Source organism: Phocoena sinus, chromosome 7 (genome assembly GCF_008692025.1).
Source record: "Phocoena sinus isolate mPhoSin1 chromosome 7, mPhoSin1.pri, whole genome shotgun sequence".
Classification (NCBI taxonomy): Eukaryota; Metazoa; Chordata; class Mammalia; order Artiodactyla; family Phocoenidae; genus Phocoena; species Phocoena sinus.
In genome coordinates this window covers 100,848,848-100,870,582 of record NC_045769.1, presented here as the reverse complement: position 1 = coordinate 100,870,582, position 21,735 = coordinate 100,848,848, and the positions used below count along the sequence as shown (strand labels likewise).

Genomic DNA, 21,735 nt, shown 5'->3' with positions numbered 1-21,735 from the left:
CTTGGAAACCATCTCTTTGAAATGTAAACATTGAAGGAGAGACAGCACCCCCCTATCTCCCCGTCTCCAAGTTGTAAAACTACTTCCTGTCATAAAGATAAAAGAAATGTTTCTTAAGGCTGATTACCAAACACAGAAGGCAATGAGTCCCTCCATTGGGGCTCTTAAAAATGCCCCAGCCCCTTGTTTTAACAAAGTTGAGTTTACTCTTTCTCCCCTATTGCAGTAGTCTTGGATAAAGTTTTCCTTGTCTGTTTAATCTTGTGTAATGCAATTTTTACTTTGACAATGTCCTTCCAATATAAACGACATTAGTGAGTTTTCTAAAATATAAATGAAAATACTGTCATGTCAATTCCTGAGTGTAAAGTTTTTAGATGGTGCCTCATTTCCCTCTGAGTAAAGCCTCACAATCCTTTACACTGTCAGTGCCATGACTCTCCATCTGCTTATCTCTACATCTTCATCTTTCATCATTCTAACCCTGGTTCCTGTGTTTTAAGTATAATGAATGACTTTTAGTTCTTCCAAATGCTGAGGAATTAAAACAATTTTTTTCCCTTCCATGACTCCTGCTTCAGATTGAAAGTTCCTTGATGTGTAAAGTTATGTCCTGTTGACCCATTTAGCATAGAGACCCCTGTAAAGTAAATCCTTGATATTTACTAAATATGGTTGAATGCAGAGATGTAAATGACATAAGGATGTTTCGCCCTCTCCTTTTTCTCTCATGTTATTTACTCAAAACTATTTCCCCCCACTTTTTATGATGAGTGATGGAAACGGACAAAAAGACAAAGGAACTAGAAGGAAAATAAAAATTATTATTTTAAAATAATTCATTATCAGTGATATGAATAAAAAAGTTAGAGAAGAAAAACACATTTTTGAAAGAGTTTATGCAATTCATATATAAAACATAAGGTGATCCACATTCTCATTGTAATTAGGAAATAAGAACACAATTTGGTAGTTGAAAAAAACAGTAAAAATGAAAGGGTGGGAGATGGAGTCATATAGAAGCTGTGTTCTGTATTTTACAACTAAAAAACCAAGGTAGAAAAACATATTTTTCTGAAAAAGTAGCTTACCTGCATAGTATAATTCACTCCAGCTTTTATTAGGTGTTTGATTAATTCTGCTGAATGCTGGAAATGAACTTTTGCTGCAAGAAATTAAATTATGATATTTGAAGGAAATACATTTTTCAGGATCAGAACATTTTTATAACATTTTTTCAAAGAGATTACATATTTATCTTCCAAAATTATCAGCAAATAGGATAACTCAACCAATTAGACTTTTAATGCTCCTGTTTAGTTTTGGGAAGGGGACAAATGGCAAATGTCAACAGGCTTTGCACTAGAAACTAAACAGAAAAAAAAAAAAAAAACTGGAGAATCCATTTATGGATTTTTACTTTACACCCACTGCACATTTAAAAGACTGATACCTAGATCTACCTGGAAAGCCAGTAGATACAATGGCAATAAAACTTTGAGCTTCACATTGTAAAAAAATAAATTAAAACAGCAGTTACTACTAAGCCTCTACTTTACAGAATGGTGATTAGATTTATTATATTGCATACCACTTATTATTTGTAATTATTCATGTATTTTATACCATTATAACAATTTTAACACAGTGAACGCCTGTCTGGATAGTAATAGCAAACCAGCCTTCTATTCCTTTCTGAGGATTACTAGGGCCACTCTCAGACACTGGCATTCTGCCTTATGTTAAATTAGAAAAGAATACCTCATGTTGAGAAAATAGCATACACATATCATTACTCAAGGGCTAAATATTTAATATGGACCATACTGGTTTCTCCTCTTTCCTTCTAGCTTCCTTCTCCCTGAACCTCAGTTCCAAAACTCTGAAATAAGCAGCACAGCAGCCTGGGTGTGGGTAGCAGCATTGTCCCTAACCAGCTATGAAGACTTGGACAAATCACTTACAATTTTTTTTGTGTAGCACTTAGCTCATATGCTGCCTTGGCAATACATTCCTATACTGTGTATCTTCAAATTTCTGTAAATAACTTTTAAGCTCACATTTTTTGACTGTCTTTGTAAAATTAGGGCAGCCTTATCAATAGTTTAAGCTTCTTCATTGTTCTAATGCTATGGTACTGATTAATCCTGCTACAGAGCAGACAATAAAAGACTCCACATAATCGTTTATATCTTTTAAAAGTCTACCTATAATCTTTTCTAACATTCTCTTATTGTACTTAATGGGAAAATTACCATGCCATTTCTAAATAACTGTGCAAATTGCTCTATAAATGTAAGCTACTAGAAATGTTAATAAATAGGGCAATGACTGAGATAAAATGATCCTTTATATACTTCATTTGTTTATTGCAGAAAACAAATTGAAAAGGACTCCATCATTCAGCTGCATGGATACAGCTGAAAAGATAAATGCATAAATGGATTTTTCAGTTTTGTTTTGTTTTTTCTGTTTAGTTTCTAGTGCAAAGCCTGTTGACATTTGCCATTTGTCCCCTTCCTAAAACTAAATGGGGGCATTAAAAGTCTAATTGGTTGAGTTATCCGATTTGCTGATAATTTTGGAAGATAATAATAATGGTGGTATTATAGTATTATTGACTGAGTACCTATAACCTACCAGTCCCATGTGGAATGTGTGTGTGGTGTATGTGAGTACATTTGTGTGTGTGGTGTGTGTGAGTACATTTGTGTGTGTGTGTATGTGTGTGTGCAAACACACAGGTGTATTTTCTTTGAAGACAAGTGCTGAAGGTCTGCTTACATTTTATCAGGTAGGTGAAGTCCCAGGCCCATGACTGGATGAGTCAGGGAACAACAAAATTTACCTTAATAATTACAACATATTAACAGAAACAACTGAATAACATTAATATATTAAAGTGTGATGGCTAGATGTAAAATAATTTAATCTTGAAAATAATTTATTCCCATAATTGAAGCTTTAAGGCCAAATGAATAAGAGCCTCAATGCCTATTTCAAACCACCATTCTGTTAATAGCTGTGTGATTTTCGGCAAGTTATATAAATTCCATAATATTTATTTTCCCAATTTGTCAAATAACAAGAGAAGTAATACCTACTGCACAGTATTTTCGTGAAAAACAGATACTATGATATTAAAAGCTTTTAGAACATTTCCTAACATACAGTCATTACTTAATAATCACCATTTGTTATTACTAACAATGTATATGTAAGTTCTTAATACCTTAGAACAGAATTCTAATGTCCTTCAAAATGTTTATGTTCTCTTACATCATGCTTCATCTACAACAGGTATGGTAACATCTAAGTCTTTTTTAAAAAAATTATAATAGTTTTAGATTTTCAGAAAAGTTGCAAAGATAGTACAGAGAGTTCCTGTATATTCCTTACCCAGTTTTCCCTACCTGTTAACATTTTACATTATTATGGTACATTTAGATGTAGTGTTTCCTTAACCCCTTCTGGTCTATGATGATTTCTCAAACTTTCTCTGCTTTTGATGACTTTGGCAGTTCTGAGGAGTACTGATCAGGAATTTGGTAAGATGTTCCTCATTTGGGTTTGTCTGGGGTTATGAGTATTTGGGACAAGACCATATAGAGATAGAATGCCGTTCTCATTGAAGCCACATCAAGGTTACATACTATCTACATGACTTGTCACTGTTAATGCTGACCTTGATCACCTGGCTGAGGTGAAATTTGTCAAGTTTCTCTGCCATGAAGGTTACTCTTCCCCCCCCCCCCATTCCATACTGTACTCTTTTGAAGCAAATCACTAAGTGCAACACACTGTGAAGGGGGAAGGGAGGAGAATTAAGCTTTGCCTCCTTGAGTTGGGGCATCTACATAAATGGTTTGGAAATCTACCTAAGGGAGATTTGTCTCTTCTCCCTCATTTACCTATTTATTCAAATATATACTATATGTATGTGTGTGTATATATATATGTATGGTATATATCAATATTGATCTAAACTATAATTTAACTGTGACCTGACACGACTCTAAGTTAAGTTTGAGTGACAGCTGGTATTACCTTTGATATAAGGCCTTTTTAGTGGTATTCTAGTAAAATGGGATAAAAATACTGAGGCAGGGCAGAGAGGACTGACAAAAACAAGTTTAAGATTTAGGAAATATTGCTTCAAGGCTTTGCTTCTCTTTGCTCACTTGCCAGGTGGCCTTGGATAAATCAGTTTCCTCCTTGAAATTGATTTTTCTCATCTGTGAGTGGGGCTATAAATAGCCCTCTGTTGTAAGATTTCACATAAAATCATAAAAAATATTCTTTGAGTACCAAACACTTCATGTGAATATAAAATATTATTTATTACTAGCATTATCAATCACATTCATCTCCAATGTTTAAAATAATAAAAAATGAGAGGTGATATGAAAGTGCTTTTTGGGTTTTTGTTTCGAGTGGTAAATCTCATCAGAATATCATCTCAGTGCTGGTACCTGTTTGCTATGCTGCTGTTTTCCAGGTTAGTTTCCATTTGAGGTACGCTGAAGAACACTGTCCTAGTAGTGACTAACCACATGTGGTTGTTTACATTTAAATTAATTACAATTAAATAAAATTTTAAAATTCAGTTCCTCAGTCATACTAAACATGTCAAGTGCTTGAGAGCTACATGTGGCCAGTGGCTACTGTACTCGACAGCACAGAGATGACATTTCCATCATCCCAGAGAGGTTTACTGGGCAGTGCAGGTATCAGATTCTTTGTGCCCAACTCCTCTGCTCTCCTCCCCAGAAGGGTTACAGGGCCTCCTGTAAGCAAGTCCTTGGATGTACCCCTCTGTTCAAGGTCAGACCACATCAATCAGTAGCAGCAAGTATAATACTTACTGTCAGCAGTTCCATGAATTATTAATATATTTTCTTCTTTTAAGCCATGAATATTATGTAGCACACTGGAAGCCTATAAAAACAAAAACACAAAAATCTGTATATAAAGATTTACCTATATTTGCATTTTGACTGGGTTTTTAGAACAAAAATACTCTCCTTTCTTCATTGGTTTTAAATTAGTTACCTGGTATGTGCTTTCTTCTTTAGATGGCATACCAAGATATCTTTCAGAGAAAGCTGAGGCTGTGACCCAAGAAAACAGAAATTTGAGGGTAAACTAAAAATCATTTGACTAGCATATTTCATTTAGTTTCTACATTTCACATTTAATTGTCATGCTCCACTAAAATTGATTGAATCAGAGAGGCAATAAAGAGCTGAAAACATCTCTGATAACACATGATAAATGAACTCAAATGAGCTTCTCCACATGGGGACTTTCTTGTCTATGCATCAATACATTATATTAGGTCAGTCTGTAGGAAGTACTCACCATACAACTTCAAGTCTATAATGGGTGCAATCACTGATCCACATTTAAAAAGGTTTTCATCTGATTTTAATATCATTGATGCAATATAGCCACCATACCCCTGACAAAAAAAAAAAAAAAAGTTTTCATATATATATATATATATATATATATATATATATATTTTCCTAGAGATTTTTTTTTAGCTTTTGGTCACTGTTTGGTAATATACATATCAGAATGTCTCATAATGTCCCAGACTGGAGCAAGGAATATACTAACATCACTATGTACAGATGAAAATTTTGAAAAGAGTTATTTAAATTTTTATATAATAAGCTATTTTAATAACTTTAGGTAAAATATAAAATTAATTATATATAATCAAGTGTCAAATATTGGCTCTTTGATTTGATATCTGGGAATAGTTCCAAACAATTTGAAATTAGGAAAATACGAAACTGATTAAATCATGTCATTTTAGGTACTATATATTTAATAAAACAGTATTTCATTTAATAAAACATTTAATAATAATGATTATTAATAATTAAGAAAGAGGAATTAAATATTTAAAATATATCTTCACAAGTATAGATTCTGCTTTCAATTCCACACAACTAAAAACTTGAAAGAAATGGTGTAAGATAAATACTTTTGCTAGCTAGATGAGTTGGATTATTTTTAAATTTAGTTTTAAATATCCTCTTGAAATGCTTTTGACAAACTTAATTATAACTTCTTAAAAAAATAAATCAAGGTGTCCAGTTTTCTTTTGTAGACCACAATCTGACTAGAAAATTTCCAAAGGAGATTTTAATAACTACAGTAATGCTAGGCTAAGGGAATGACCTACTGAGTTGTCTGTTCATTTTAGACATTAATTCTTGCTGTGTTCTTGGAATTGATTTTCATTTTGCCAAATAATGGAGTATCCTGGTAGGTATTAAAAAAATATTAATACCCAGGCCTTAGCACAGAAATTCTGATGCAATTGGCTCTACTTTTGAAAGATTTCCAGATGATTCTAGTGTTGTCCAGTGCTCTAGGAACCTGTTGTTTTCTCTAAACTCTTGAGATGAGTAGTAAAGAATTTCATTTATGCTTATTTGGAGCATTGCTTAAAAATTGGTACTAGAGGGCTTCCCTGGTGGCGCCGTGGTTGAGAGTCCGCCTGCTGATGCAGGGGACACAGGTTCGTGCTCCGGTCCGGGAAGATCCCACATGCTGCGGAGCGGCTGGGCCCATGAGCCATGGCCGCTGAGCCTGTGCATCCGGAGCCTGTGCTCCGCAACGGGAGAGGCCACAACAGTGAGAGGCCCGCATACCACACACACAAAAAAAAAGTTGGTACTAGAAAGTCCAAAATGAAATCAGACATTACTTAAGTGGTTGACAGAACATATGTGAAGGGTAGCAGAATACACCACCCCAAAGTATTCCACTTGGCATATTGAATATTTTGAGATATAGGCACTGGAAAAAACAGCAAATGCTGAGAGAAGCTTTCTCTGAACTCCCCTTATCTCCCTAAAGGCAGATCCTCCAAAAAGAAATCAATTGTTCTAGATCCCCTCCCTGGAAGTTTCATCAACCAGGGAAGATTGCCTCTTGCCACAGGAAAGGAGACTAGAAGTTGACACCACAGCCAGAGAGACTATATCACAAACTATACCTCCCATCTATTCTTCTAAAGCCCCATTTGTCTTTCCTAACAATAATTTACTCTCTCTTAAAATGTCTATATCCCCTCTTCCCTTTCCCTGTTGAAAGCGTGCAGAACTCTGTGGGGCTCCTGGGCACAGAAGCTTTTCTGCTCCCCATTTCTTGTTTGTGGGAAACTGACTCCGCCTCTATGAACTTCCCTGAGTCCCAAAGGGCAGATTCGAACAGTTGCTAATCAGGGAAGGGAGGGGATGCAGAGACAAGGGAGGAGCAAGCAAGAAACAGTAGTGCAGCCTTGGGGCAGGGTCCTGGTTCTGCCTCAAAGGATACACATAACAATATCTTTGAGCTCTTTACAGTACTAAAATCCCCAACAAATGGAAGATGTCAGCATTCTTCATTCCAGATTAAAGGAACCAGAGAAGTTCTTCAAAAGACCGCCTAAGGCCAGATTAAAGTAACCACAGAAACTCAACAGACCACCTGAGACCAGATTAAAGGAATGCAGCCCCTGCACACACTCTAATCCTTATCAGCAACCCTGCCCTTGAACAATTGCTATAAAACTCCTCATGAAATCCTTCCAGGTTGAGACACACAGTTTTGAGGGGCAATGGTCTGCTGCATCCCCCTTTGCCTGACAAAGAAATGAAGATATTCTTTTCTACTTCACCCAAAACTCTGCCTCTGAGATTGGATTCAGCATGGGTGCACAGAGGCCGAGTTTTCAGCATCACTATTAAGATGGTATTTAAGCCTGATTTCTAAGCCACGTCACAGAGTTACTCATTTTCCCCAGAGTATCTCCCATGTATACATGAGGTGTACATGTCAACAAACTTCTGTTCATTTTTCTCTTGTTAATCTGTCTCTTATTGTAAGAGAATCTCAGGCAAGAACTGAGAAGGGTAGAGGGAAATTATTTTTCCTCCCCTATATATGTCAATTGTGTACAATATTTAGCTAGTACCCAGACATTTATGTAAAGCTTCTGCAACAATTAGAAACTGAGAGAAATAAAATTATCCCTTATAGAAGTAAGCCTCCACAGAGTACCTTTGCTTAGTCTCTTTGAGAGGGATGAAAATACCCTTAAGTCAGAAAAATTAATACAAAAAAAAGTAATAGGCTTAAATGTCTTAACATATCTAAAGAAAGAAGTGGAAGGGAGGAAAAATAATTTCCTTTTATCTTTCTGAGCTCTTGGCTGAGATGTCTTCCAATAAAAGACAGATTAACAAGAGAAAAACAAATAGTTTATTTACTTGTATACCTCACCTATACATGGAGATTAGCAGGGAAACTAAGTAACTCCCTAGATGGCCCAAGTCACCACCTTAAATACCATCTTCAACTAAAAACAGAAGAAAAATGTTGGGGGAAAGTCAGTGATGGGAAGTTATCAGGAAAAGAACTGTAAACAAGGGTAAGGTTTGTTAGATTTAAGTCAGTGCCTTCTCCAGTGATAAAAGTTTCTTATGATTTAGAGTCATTCTTCCCTTCCTGGTAAAGAGAGGGAGACACAAACAGAGGTTTTCTTTATAAATGTAAATGCCCCTTGCAAAAGGGTAACTTCTACTCTGTTTTTTTTTTTTTTTTTTTTTTTTTTTTTTTTTTATGCGTTACGCGGGCCTCTCACTGTTGTGGCCTCTCCCGTCGCGGAGGACAGGCTCCGGACGCGCAGGCCCAGCGGCCATGGCTCACGGGCCCAGCCGCTCCGCGGCATGCGGGATCCTCCCAGACCGGGGCACGAACCCGTGTCCCCTGCATCGGCAGGCGGACTCCCAACCACTGCGCCACCAGGGAAGCCCCTTCTACTCTGTTTTTAAAGCTTCTCCCATTTATGCTGTGTCTCCTGTTTATGCTGTTTCTTAAAATAATCAGCTCAAAATAATCCTTATGCCAAAGAGGCATATTCTGGCATGGCATGTTCTGCTCCCCTTCAGAAGTATGAAGGTGTGGGATGAGTCATGCAAAGCAAGTAAATAGCTATTATAGAGCAAAACTGTAGAGAGACTTTGAAAATTCTGTCCCTACAAGGAGCCTTTCCGGTATATCCTTTCTAGTTCTCTGTCATGGAGATTGAGACCATGGTGTTGTAGCCAAGAGGTTTCAAATATTTCCCAAGCGGCAACAGTATTCTCATAGTGAAAAATGTATCTTATTTGATAACTTTTCTGGTTCTAATTCCACAATAACCAAACAATCTTTCAACTGATAACAATTCTGTTATTTACATAACTTAACTACTTTGAGAGACTAGCTAGATATTACTACCCTGAGAATAACTGTATATCATATTTAAATAAAATAAATTAATAAATTGGTATAATTTTTTTTTTACCTTAGTTTCACATGATTCTCAGAGTCATTATCTCCAGGAACTAAGGAGAATGGTGTCTTCCAAAGGAGGGGCAGATTCCAGAACAATATCTGAAAGTTCTTTTAAATTATTTGGGAATCTTGTTGAAAATGCCTATTCTAATCCAGTAGATCTGGGATAGGGCCCAAGATTTTGCATTTTTAACCAACTCCCAGGAGACATTTATACTGCTGGTCCATATTTTGAATAGAAAGTTCTTATTGTGTAATAATGTAATAAAGATTCCCAACATAATATCTTCCTAGCTTTAGCCAGCATTCCCTTGACCAGTGGAACTTAAAAAATTATGTATCAATGCCCTCAAAAACAATTGAATCAATATGTGGAGAATGGGACATGGAGCTCTCCATGTGATTCTAACTGAAAGCAGGGTTGTAAATCGCTGTTGCATAAGACATTGTATTTTACTGTTTTAAAAAGAAAAAATCCAGGATTTGGGATTAATGAAGGTAAATACTCTTTAAATGGTAGTAAAAATTTTTGAATAAAATTCTCTCTATAGCATTTAAAAATCTTATTCAAAATACTGCTTTAAACTGATTTATTTCAGTTAATAAATTCTATTTTTAAAAGAAAATCAACACTGGCAGGAATTAAAATAAATTTTAATTGCTTTCCTTCCTCTTTATCAGTTCATATTTATTCACTGAATGCTAGAATAGATAATGAACAAGTTCTTGGAAGAATAATATTCCACAAGGATATTGGAATCAGATATAAATTCTAGTAGACATAGAATGGTGATTTTAACTTCCAAAGCAACTCGTATCTATCAGGAAGATACCAAAAACTGGGGTTCATCATACTGACTCTTGTCAATGAGAGGACATTTTTAATTTGATATAGGTCAATAATAGTCAATAGTTGGTATAGGCTGCTATGTTTCAGTTGTGTTGTCATTTTATTTGTTTCTCAGTGATCAGACTGTTCCATTCATTGCAATTGTTATGTCATGTCCATTTGCAAAGCATTTTAGCATTACTTATAAAATTTTAACAAATTTATCTAGATTTTTAAAAGTTTATTCCATGGACCTAAAATATAGATAATTTTATTTCTTTAAAAAAATAATTTTTACCTGTGGTGTAAGAAACTGAATCCAATAGATAGACTATAAAAACAGGAGGTGAAATCTGTAATACCATTTTACTAAGGACTTATGTTTTCATGGGCCCCAGGTTTTGAGATACTTAAGTGACTTTTTGAGATAGTTTTCAAGAGTTCATGATTGCAGTCAAAAAGATATACTGACAGAACTGAAAAAAAAAACGTTTCTCCTACAGCCTTTGACTGTATGATTCTTTCTGAACCACATCAGTTGTAATACACAGTGAATTAATTTAAAGTAAAAATACTGTAAATATGTTAAGAATAACAAAATTTATTGTTGCATTAATTTCTCTTTCTGATCTTTCATTGTCAGTGTATAGTAATGCAAGAGATTTCTGTGCATTAATTTTGTATCCTGCAACTTTACCAAATTCATTGATTAGCTCTAGTAGTTTTCTGGTGGCATCTTTAGGATAATCTATGTATAGTATCATGTCATCTGCAAACAGTGAGAGTTTTATTTCTTCATTTCTAATTTGTATTCCTTTTATTTCTTTTTCTTCTCTGATTGCCATGGCTAGGACTTCCAAAACTATGTTGAATAATAGTGGCGACAGTGGACATCCTTGTCTTGTTCCTGATCTTAGAGGAAATGCTTTCAGCTTTTCACCATTGAGAATGATGTTTGATGTGGGTTTGTCATATATGGCCTTTATTATATTGAGTTAGGTTACCTCTATGCCTATTTTCTGGAGAGTTTTTATCATAAATCGGTGTTAAATTTTGTCAAAAGCTTTTCCTGCATTTATTGAGATGATCATATGATTTCTATTCTTCAATTTGTTAATATGGTGTATCACACTGATGATTTGAGTATATTGAAGAATCCTTGCAACCCTGGGATAAATCCCACTTGACCATAGTGTATGATCCTTGTAATGTGTTGTTGGGTTCTGCTTGCTGGTATTTTGTTCAGGATTTTTGCATCTATATTCATCAGTGATATTGGCTTGTAATTTTCTTTTTTTGTAGTATCTTTGTCTGGTTTTGGTTTCAGGGTGATGGTGGCCTCATAGAATGAGTTTGGGAGTGTTCCTTCCTTTGCAATTTTTTGGAAGAGTTTGAGAAGGATGGGTGTTAGCTCTTCTTTAAATGTTTGATAGAATTCAACTGTGAAGCCATCTGGTTCTGGACTTTTGTTTGTTGAAAGATTTTTAATCACAGTTTCAATTTCATTACTTGTGATTGGTCTGTTCATGTTCTCTATTTCTTCCTGGTTCAGTCTTGGAAGGTTATACCTTTCTAAGCATTTGTCAATTTCTTCCAGGTTGTCCATTTTATTGGCATAGAGTTGCTTGTAGTAGTCTCTTAGGATACTTTGTATTTCTGCAGGGTCCATTGTAACTTCTCCTTTTTCATTTCTAATTTTATTGATTTGAGTCCTCTCCCTCTTTTTCTTGATGAGTCTGGCTAAAGATGTATAAGTTTTGTTTATCTTCTCAAAGAACCAGCTTTTAGTTTTATTGATCGTTGCTATTGTTTTCTTTGTTTCTATTCCATTTATTTCTGCTCTGAGCTTTATGATTTATTTCCTTCTACTAACTTTGGGTTTTTTGTTCTTCTTTCTCTAGTTACTTTAGGTGTAAGGTTAGATTGCTTGTTTGAGATTTTTCTTGTTTCTTGAGGTAGGTTTGTATTGCTATAAACTTCCCTCTTAGAACTGCTTTTTCTGTATCCCATAGGCTTTGGATTGCCAAGTTTTTGCTGTCATTTGTCTCTAGGTAATTTTTTATTTCCTCTGATTTCTTCAGTGATCTCTTGGTTATTTAGTAACATATTATTTAGCCTCCAACAGTTTGCGTTTTTTTACGTTTTTTTCCTGTAATTGATTTCTAAACTCATAGCATTGTGGTCAGAAAAGATGCTTGATATGATTTCAATTTTCTTAAATTTACCGAGGCTTGATTTGTGACCCAAGATGTGATCTATCTTGGAGAATGTTCACTTGAGAAGAAAGTGTAATCTGCTGTTTTCGGATGGAACGTCATATAAATATCAATTAAATCTATCTGGTCTATTGTGTCATTTAAAGCTTGTGTTTCCTTATTAATTTTCTGTTTGGATGATCTGTCCATTGGTGTAAGTGAGGTGTTAAAGTCCGCCACTATTATTTTGTTACTGTTGATTTCCTCTTTTAGAGCTATTAGCAGTTGCCTTATGAATTGAAGTGCTCCTATGTTGGGTGTGTATATATTTATAATTGTTAAATCTTCTTCTTGGATTGATACCTTGATCATTATGTAGTGTCCTTCCTTGTGTCTTGTAACATTCTTTATTTTAAAGTCTATTTTATCTGATATAAGTATTGCTACTCCAGCTTTCTTTTGATTTCCATTTGCATGGAATATCTTTTTCTATCCTCTCACTTTCAGTCTTTATGTGCCCCTAGGTCTGAAGTGGGTCTCTTGTAGACAGCATATATATGGGTCTTGTTTTTGTATCCATTCAGTGAGCATGTGTCTGGTTGGAGCATTTAATCCATTCACATATAAAGTGATTATTGATATGTATGTTCCTATTATAATTTTCTTAATTGTTCTAGGTTTGTTTTTTTAGGTCCTTTTCTTCTCTTGTGTTTCCCACTTAGAGAAGTTCCTTTAGCATTTGTTGTAGAGCTGGTTTGGTGGTGTTTTTTTCTCTTAGCTTTTGCTTATCTGTAAAGGTTTTAATTTCTCCATTGAATCCTTGCTGGGTAGAGTAATCTTGGCTGTAGGTTCTTCCTTTTCGTCACTCTAAATATATCATGCCCCTCCCTTCTGGCTTGTCGAGTTTCTGCTGAGAAATCAGCTGTTAACCTTATCGGAGTTCCCTTGTATGTTATTTGTCATTTTTCCCTTGTTGTTTTTAATAATTTTTCTTTGTCTTTAATTTTTGTCAGTTTGACTACTATGTGTCTCAGCCTGTTTCTCCTTGGGTTTATCCTGCTCTGAGACTCTTGGCACTTCCTGGACTTGGGTGGCTATTTCATTTCCCATGTTAGGGAAGTTTTCCACTATAATCTCTTCAAATATTTTCTCAGGTCCTTTCTCTCTCTCTTCTCCTTCTGGGACCCATAAATGCGAATGTTTGTGTGTTTAATGCTGCCCCTGAGGTCTCTGAGGCTTTCTTCCTTTCTTTTCATTCTTTTTTCTTTATTCTGTTCCATGGTAGTGAATTCCACCATTCTGTCTTCCAGGTTACTTATCCTTTCTTCTGCCTCAGTTATTCTGCTATTGATTCCTTCTAGTGTATTTTTCATTTCAGTTATTGTATTATTCATCTCTATTTGTTTGTTCTTTAGTTCTTCTAGGTGTTTGTTAAACATTTCTTGCATCTTCTCGATCTTTGCCTCCATTATTTTTCTGAGGTCCTGGATCATCTTCACTATCATTCTTCTGAATTCTTTTTCTGGAAGGTTGCCTATCTCCACTTCATATATTTGTTTTTCTGGGGTTTTATCTTGTTCCTTCATCTGGTACATAGTCCTTTGCCTTTTCATTTTGTCTATGTTTCTGTGAATGTGGTTTTCGTTCCACAGGCTGCAGGATTTTAGTTCTTCTTGCTTCTGCTGTCTGCCCTCTGGTGGATGAGGCTATCCCAGTTGAGACTCTTAAGACTACAAATAATGAGTAATTATCCCCATAGGCTAAGTTTTAAAAAGCTTCCATATTCATTACACTTTTAAAGTTGTTTTACCTTCTCCAGATATCCATGTCTCTTGTCTCCTCAAATTTCCCTGTTTTAGACCAATCATGAACTCCTAGTGAAATTGTTCCTCTCTAATGATTGAAAATTGCTGTCTCATTTTCATTCTTGATTCCCTCTCTGCCTCTTTGCTTCATTTTTATGAATTGTAATATCATTATCTGACATTTTATATATTTTACTAATTATTTTTCATTTATCTCTCTTCACTGCATTAACAATTATATAAAAGATAGACTTTTTTTTGTTTTGTTTTGTTTTGTTTCAGTGACTGCTGGAGGTCCAGTAACTTGAAAAGTGCAAGGCACACAGTATACACTCAGTAAATTTTTTTTAATGAATTAATTTTATTCCCATCAATACTGGCCTGGTAATCATAGCAATATCTGTTCTCCGTATGATGTTTATAATGTTCTAAATTTTGCTACCTACTTTTAATTTGTGTCATCAATTTTTAAAAAATATGTCAGAAAAAATTTCTTTCAGCAGTTTTTTTACCTTTAACACTTAGATGTAATTACTTGATACAGTGAACACTAATATTATTACATTATATTACATGAAATTAGATTAGGTCCTAGGGATAATTATTCAAACTAAAATGGTTCAAAGTCTTTAATCAAGTCATATGAATGATTATGGAGTACAGATGGCCAGTTATTATACTATTAGCATATTAGCTTTCCATTTATCCAACAAACAAGTTAGAAAACAATATAGACAAAAACATACTACTTAAAATAAAATTTTAAAATGCACTACTAATAAGCAATACCTAGAAATAAATATAGCAGGGAAGATATTTGACATACATAAAGAAAACTATAAAATTCTGAGAAATATAAAATAAGAATTAAATAAAAGAGATGTACTATGTGATTCAGTTCAAAGCTACATCATTTGAAAAGTTTAATTCTTCTCAAATAAAAATTGTTTTAATAAAATTTTAGTTAAAAAATTATAGCTGAATATTTTGGGAGAATTTATAAAAGTGGAGAAAATAGGAGAGTTAAGTGAAAGGTATTATGAAAGAAAAGAGCGAAGAGTGGAAAATATTTTAAAGTATTAAAATGTATTATTATTAAGCATAATATTATAATTAAAAGACTATAAGATTAGTCTAAGAACAGATAGGCAGGTTACACCAGAAATAAATCCAAGAATATCTGAGAACTTATTGTTTAGGTGGCAACATAATCAAAGTGTTAAGGACGATTTAGTCAATCAATGGAGCTGGTGAAACTGACTAGCTATTTGAAACCAAATATATAAATCCTCAGCATACAAGTGTTATGTACCTCTCTCTGCCACACTCAAACAGATACATAAAGAGAAAATCTAATAAATACTTATTTTGATAGGAATAAGACCTTTAAAAAATAAAATCACTGGAAGAAATCACCAGAGAGAAAATCTAATAAATACTTATTTTGATAGGAATGAGATCTCTAAAAAATAAAATCATTTGAAGAAATCACCAGAGAAAGGATTTGAAAGGTTTTGCCAAAAGATAAGAAAAGCACTTTGCACTTCAGTTTTTTGAATTATCGTAAACAAAACTGAAAGCCAATCAACAGGCTGAAGAAATATTTCAAACAAATGTGAAAAGATTGTTATCTTTAATGCATCAAAATCTCAAAATTGCAATAAGAAAACAAATACATATATTCACATATATGAGACCAATATAACTAAGTGTATATATGTATATAAATTGACAATTTAAAAATAACATTGTAAAATGATTAATAAACAAAAATTAATTTTATGTAGGAATTTCTAATTCCATAAGAATGGAATAACAGAAATGAGATTTACCCTTCCATGTGAAACAACTAAAAATATGGGCAAAATATATGAAATAGAAGTAATTAAGACATTGGACACTGGGCAACAAAGGACAGTGATCACTGAAAGAGAGAGAACAACTCAACCCTGGGATTGCTACAGCTTCCTGCCTGGAAGAGTACAGTTAAGGCACAGCAGCACAATATATCCAAAAATGAAGCACACAGAGAAAAATATTTTTAAAAAATTAATATAGTTTTTGTGAGTTTAGGGGAAAATTCAACTGGCCTAATTACACACCTATTTGCAATCCCTGGAGAAAGGGGGCAGCAACAACAAAAAAAATTGAAGTAATAACTGAACATTTTCCAAATTTGATGAAAACACTAAAGCTAGAAAGCCAAGAAACTCAGTGTACCCCCCTCCAAAATGATAAGGTTTGGCTACCTGGTGGGAAAGAGAGAATTCCAGATGAAGGAAAGAGCATGACATGAGTTCAGTTCAAATTCCTTTGCAACAAAAAATCAAATAAAACATAAATACCCTGAAAAGGCTTATAGTCTCACATAAGAAATGAATAAGAATACAAATAAATATAATACATTGCATGATGGTATAATGAATATGAGAAGCTATTGACAAAGTATTCTTTGAGAACATAGGAGGGAATGATGATTTCAAGTGGGAGAGATTTAGTGAATAATTTATGGAGAAAACGACCTCTGAATGAGGCTTAATAAGAGATAGAATTATAAAAGCAATGTATCGGCTTGAGGCTGTTATTAGAAATAAATTAAAAGGCATGAACAAAAATACTGAAGTAGAAAGGTGGAAGGAATACTTATAACCAATAAGAATTTCAGCTTAACTATATTGAAGAAAACTCATTTGGAACAATAAATAACTATTGGAATATCCTTAAGATCCATTTTAGGTAATAGTTACAACTTTTTAGTATAATTTTGTTTACCCATGAAATATTGAAATGAAATTGGATATAAAAAGCCAAACATTATCTTCTATGCTGGCTGAAGTTTTCCTCTAATACCCATTTCTAGTAGTTTCTTTAGTATCTAAAACTAGTGACAGTTTTAGAAGAGAATACATTTATTTAATCAATGCTTTCCTGGCATTTATAGGCTTAATATTTCCATAAATAGAAAATAGGTAGGGATATTGTCTAAAAATATATATTATTTAACACAAGCCACATTCTTAGAAATACTAAAAATTCTATATTCCTTAATCAGCTTACATGGTTAGAAAGAATAGATTAGAATTGCTTTCCAAATTCTGAAAGATTATACTGGAATGAATCACACACAAAATAAAAAATATCAACCAGTTTCTTGGAGTTCCCTATTTCAGCTTTATGGAGACCAACAATGCAATGTACCTCAAAACTTCGAAGTAAATTTAATTTCTGCTGACAAACTCAATTATAATGGATGAAATCAGTTATCTAGCTAGGTAGATGTAGATATAGATACAGATACAGATATAGATATAGATATATAGACCATATAAAACAGGATGAATTTTAGACCAAAGGGAGAAAAAGCAAGACCTAGAAATTCAATTATATAGTGATAAATGTAAAGGAAATAAGTTGATTAAAGATAGTAAATTCCTGGCACTACTGCTGCCATTCATCTTTCTTTTTTCAGAGGGAATATCTCAAATGAATCATAACACTTTTCACACTAAATTCTAACTCAGCCTGTAATCTTTGAAGGGAACACTGCTCTAGCCTCTTTGATGGTAAAAACATAAGTGTGGCAATTCCATTTCTAGTATTTGGTGAAACTGCTATCTCAATCAACTCAACTGAAAACAAACCCAAAACTAAACAAAAGTAAATACAAAGTGGTAGTTAAAAAATAGAGAAAGAGAACTAAACAACTAAAAGTAATTCCGAATACAACACTGAATTGGCACAAAGGTTATGAATCCACAGAGGCCAGATATTAACTGAAAACTGAGAGGTAAACAAGCATAAAGCCAGTTTTGTTTGTTTCTTTGTTTTGCAAATGTAAGTGATTTTAACCTTCTGCTATGATGACTCAGTGCATGAGGTAGACAAAATGCATAGGTTCCATACAACAGGTCTTAAGCAGTGGTCTCCAACCTTTTTGGCACCAGGGACTGGTTTTGTGGAAGACAATTTTTCCAGAGACCAGGGGTTGTGGGGAGGATGGTTTTGGGATGATTCAAGTGCATTACATTTATCATGCACTTTATTTCTATTATTATTACATTGTAATTATAGAACAAAATAATTATACAACTCACCATAATGCAGAATCATGGGAGCCCTGAGCTTGTTTTCACCTGCCACTCACTGATAGGGTTTTGATATGAGTCTGCAAGCAATTGATTTATTATGGTCTCTGTGCAGTCAAACCTCTCTGCTAATGATAATCTGTATCTGCAGCCACTCCCCAGCACTAGCATCACCACCTCAGCTCCATCTCATATCATCAGGCATTAGATTCTCATGAGGAGCATGCAACCTAGATCCCTCGCATGCACAGTTCACAGTAGGGTTCATGCTCCTATGAGAATATAATGCCACTGCTGATCCGACAGGAGGCGGAGCTCAGGTGGCAATGTGAGCAATGGGGAGTGACTGTAAATACAGATGAAGCTTCGCTCACTTGCCCGCCATTCACCTCCTGCTGTGCAGCCCAGTTCCTAACAGGCCACGGACTGGTACCTGTCCATGGCCCAGGGGCTCAGGACCCCTGATCTAAAGGGAGACTGCACAAAGCTAGACCCCTAAACGGTTGTCTAAAGATGACAAGAGATAATTATGCTGCACAAAAGGATTGATGAAAATGATTTTGTTTTTAATTCTTATGAACTTGTACTGAATCAGTGAAAAAAAATTAACCTTAACTAAAAATTTGAGCCATAAGTCCACACTGGTGTTTGCAGACCAAATTTACCATATAAGTGTAATTAAAAGAAAAACAAATACAAAAATACAAATGCAACATAAGCTTTAAAGAATTCCATATGTAAAATTCCAATTTTGATGGAACTGATGGAAGACAAAGCACAGAGAATCCATCAAAACCCAAATATGATTAATAAAAAAAATTCATAACTGTACACATATTGGAGAAAGTAAAAAACATCAAAGAAAAATATCTTAAAAAATATGAAAGTGTCAATATTTCTTAGATGTCAGTTCTCCCTAGGTGATCTACAGATTCAATACAATTCCCATGAAAATCCCTATGGTCTATTTTGTAAAATTACAAACGATGATTCTAAAATTTTTAAAGAAATACAATACCTAGATGAGACAAAAGAATTCTGAAAAAGAACAAGATGAAAGAACTTCTACTATCTCATTTCTAGATACACTATTATTGTGTAATGATGATTTTTAGTATGTCAATTGTATCTCAACTTAAAAGTTGAAAAAAGGGAGGGACAAATTTGTGGCTATAATATACTCCCTCTGATTTAGTAAACCTTAAAACGTGTCTGTTGCACAACATAAATGGTCAATAAATCAGTTGTGTTAAAAATATATATATATGTCAATAAACACATGAAAAAATGATCAATATTATTAATCATCAGAGAACTTCTAAATTAAAAAGACTTATGATACTCTCTTGGTAAGGATGTAGAGCACCTGGAACTCTCATATACAGCAGTTGGTAAAATAAAATGATATGACTCCTTTGGAAAATGTTTGGCAATTCCTTGCAAAAGCAGACAACAAAACCAAAAATATATTCAGAAAAAGGAAAAAAAGAGAAAAAAGAAAAAAAACTTAATCAAGGTGAATGGAAGAAAGGAAAAAAATAGAACAAATAAGACAGTAGGCAGAAATGATGAAAACTATAACATTTAAATGTATCGGTAATCACAATTTATATAAATAAATGCAATCTGCAAATACCTAAATTGTGAGGATGAAGTTTGAAAATGATAAGATAGAAAAGCAAAAACAATGTGTACTAGTCAAAAGAATGCTGGTGTTGTAATTTTAATTTTTTTTTTAAATCCATAAAACAAAAAATTAATAGAAATGAACTGGATTGGTGAAAAACAATAAAAGATTCAGTTCTCTGAGAAGATATAATAATCTGAACTTGGAGGGAATGAATAAAAATAGTCTTAAAATATAAAGACTAAATTAGCCTACTAAGGAGAAACTGAATAATTCACCATTAAAATGTGACATTTTAATACAGCTTTCTTGGAAATTAGAGACAAAATAAATCATAAAGTAAGTTTATGATTTGAACATCATGATGGGCAAGTTTGATTAAACGGGCATATATGTAACACTAAATCTTTTAAGCAGAGGTGAAAGTTTTATAAATCATTCCTCTCCTAAGTCATGAATCAACTGAGGTTTCAAAGGATTTCTCTTATTCTAGTCAATTCTATGATTACAATTCAGTTATAACCAAAGTCAATTATAGAAAGTTACCAAAACTTCTATAAAAATATTGGAATAAAAATAATAAAAACAATTCAGAGGGCATACTTACCCTGGAAATTGAGAAATACATACATTAAAATTTAAAAGTACTACATTAGTACCAGTGGGAAGTACCTAAGGGAGTACTGCAAAGGGATTTCATAACTCAAAGGCTTATATTTGAAAGGAAGAATCTAAATACTAATAAGCTAGACATTCAACCTAGTAATTTAAAAACAATATGGGATAAAAGATAGAAGAAAACGTAATAACACGAGGAGTAGATGTTAGTGAAATAGAAAACAAAGATAAATGGAGAAGAAAAATTAAGCCCAAAATATGGTTCATGGAAAAGGAGGGAGAGATGAAAGGGAGAAGACAGGGGGGACAAGAGCAAGTGCAAGAGTGAGTGCAGGCAGCCCAGAGCAGAAGAGGTGCTTCAGCAAGAGCCAAAGGGGCACTAATAAGCCAACCCGGGAGTCCAAATGGGACACTGCCACCACTAGTAAAAGGATTAAACATGTAATAAGAGGATATGTTACACTTTGAGAATGTTCTTGAATAATATATGAAATGGAAAGAATACTTTTAAAAGTACAAAACACAAATTAAGAGATACAAACATCCAGTTACAAAATAAATGAGTCACAGGTATAAAATGTACAGTGTGGGGAATATAGTCAGAAATTACGCATTATCTTTGTATGATGACATATCGTAACTAGACTTAGCTTGGTGATCATTTTGAAATGTATAGAAATATCAAATCACTATGCTGTGTAACAGGAACTAATGTAGTGCCATAAAGGTGGGGAGTGGAGGAACTGGATGAAGGCAGTCAAAAGGTAGAAACTTCTAGTTATAGGATAAATAAGTACTAGGGGTGTAATGTACAACATAATAAATATAATTAATACTGCTGTATGTTATATGTGAACATTGTTAAAACAGTAAATCTTGAGTCCTCAACACAAGGAAAACAATTTTTTTCTATTTCTTTAATGTTATATCTATATGAGATAATGGCTGTTCACTGAACTTATTCTGATAATCATTTCATGATGTATGTAAGTCAAATCATTACACTGTACATCTTGAACTTATACAGTGCTGTATGTCAATTTTATCTCAATAAAACTGGAAGAAAAACAAAAAGTGCTAAAACTGACTCCAGAAGAAATGGAAAAATCGTAATAGTCCTGTATTGATTAAATACATTTAAACATTAATTAAATTTTTTCTAACAAAGAAAGTAATAACCCCAGATACTTTACAATCTAACTCCAATTCTAAGCAAGCTTTTCCCAACAATTAGAAA

General features: G+C 33.8%; 1 protein-coding gene across 9 annotated transcripts in view; it reads right to left on the bottom strand.

Annotated features, from left to right (window-relative positions):
• Positions 1–21,735, bottom strand: part of DPP10 (dipeptidyl peptidase like 10) — a 1,311,492-nt gene that overhangs the window by 3,189 nt on the left and 1,286,568 nt on the right. For 8 of the 9 annotated variants that reach the window (XM_032638357.1, XM_032638358.1, XM_032638361.1 and 5 more), the window contains 4 exons: positions 5,362–5,461; positions 5,053–5,111; positions 4,866–4,938; positions 1,092–1,165 (listed from right to left, as the gene is read on the bottom strand). In XM_032638357.1, the coding sequence (XP_032494248.1) occupies positions 1,092–1,165; positions 4,866–4,938; positions 5,053–5,111; positions 5,362–5,461 (306 nt within the window). The remainder of the gene's footprint in view (positions 1–1,091; positions 1,166–4,865; positions 4,939–5,052; positions 5,112–5,361; positions 5,462–21,735) is intronic. The other variant, XM_032638360.1, reaches the window with a different exon arrangement.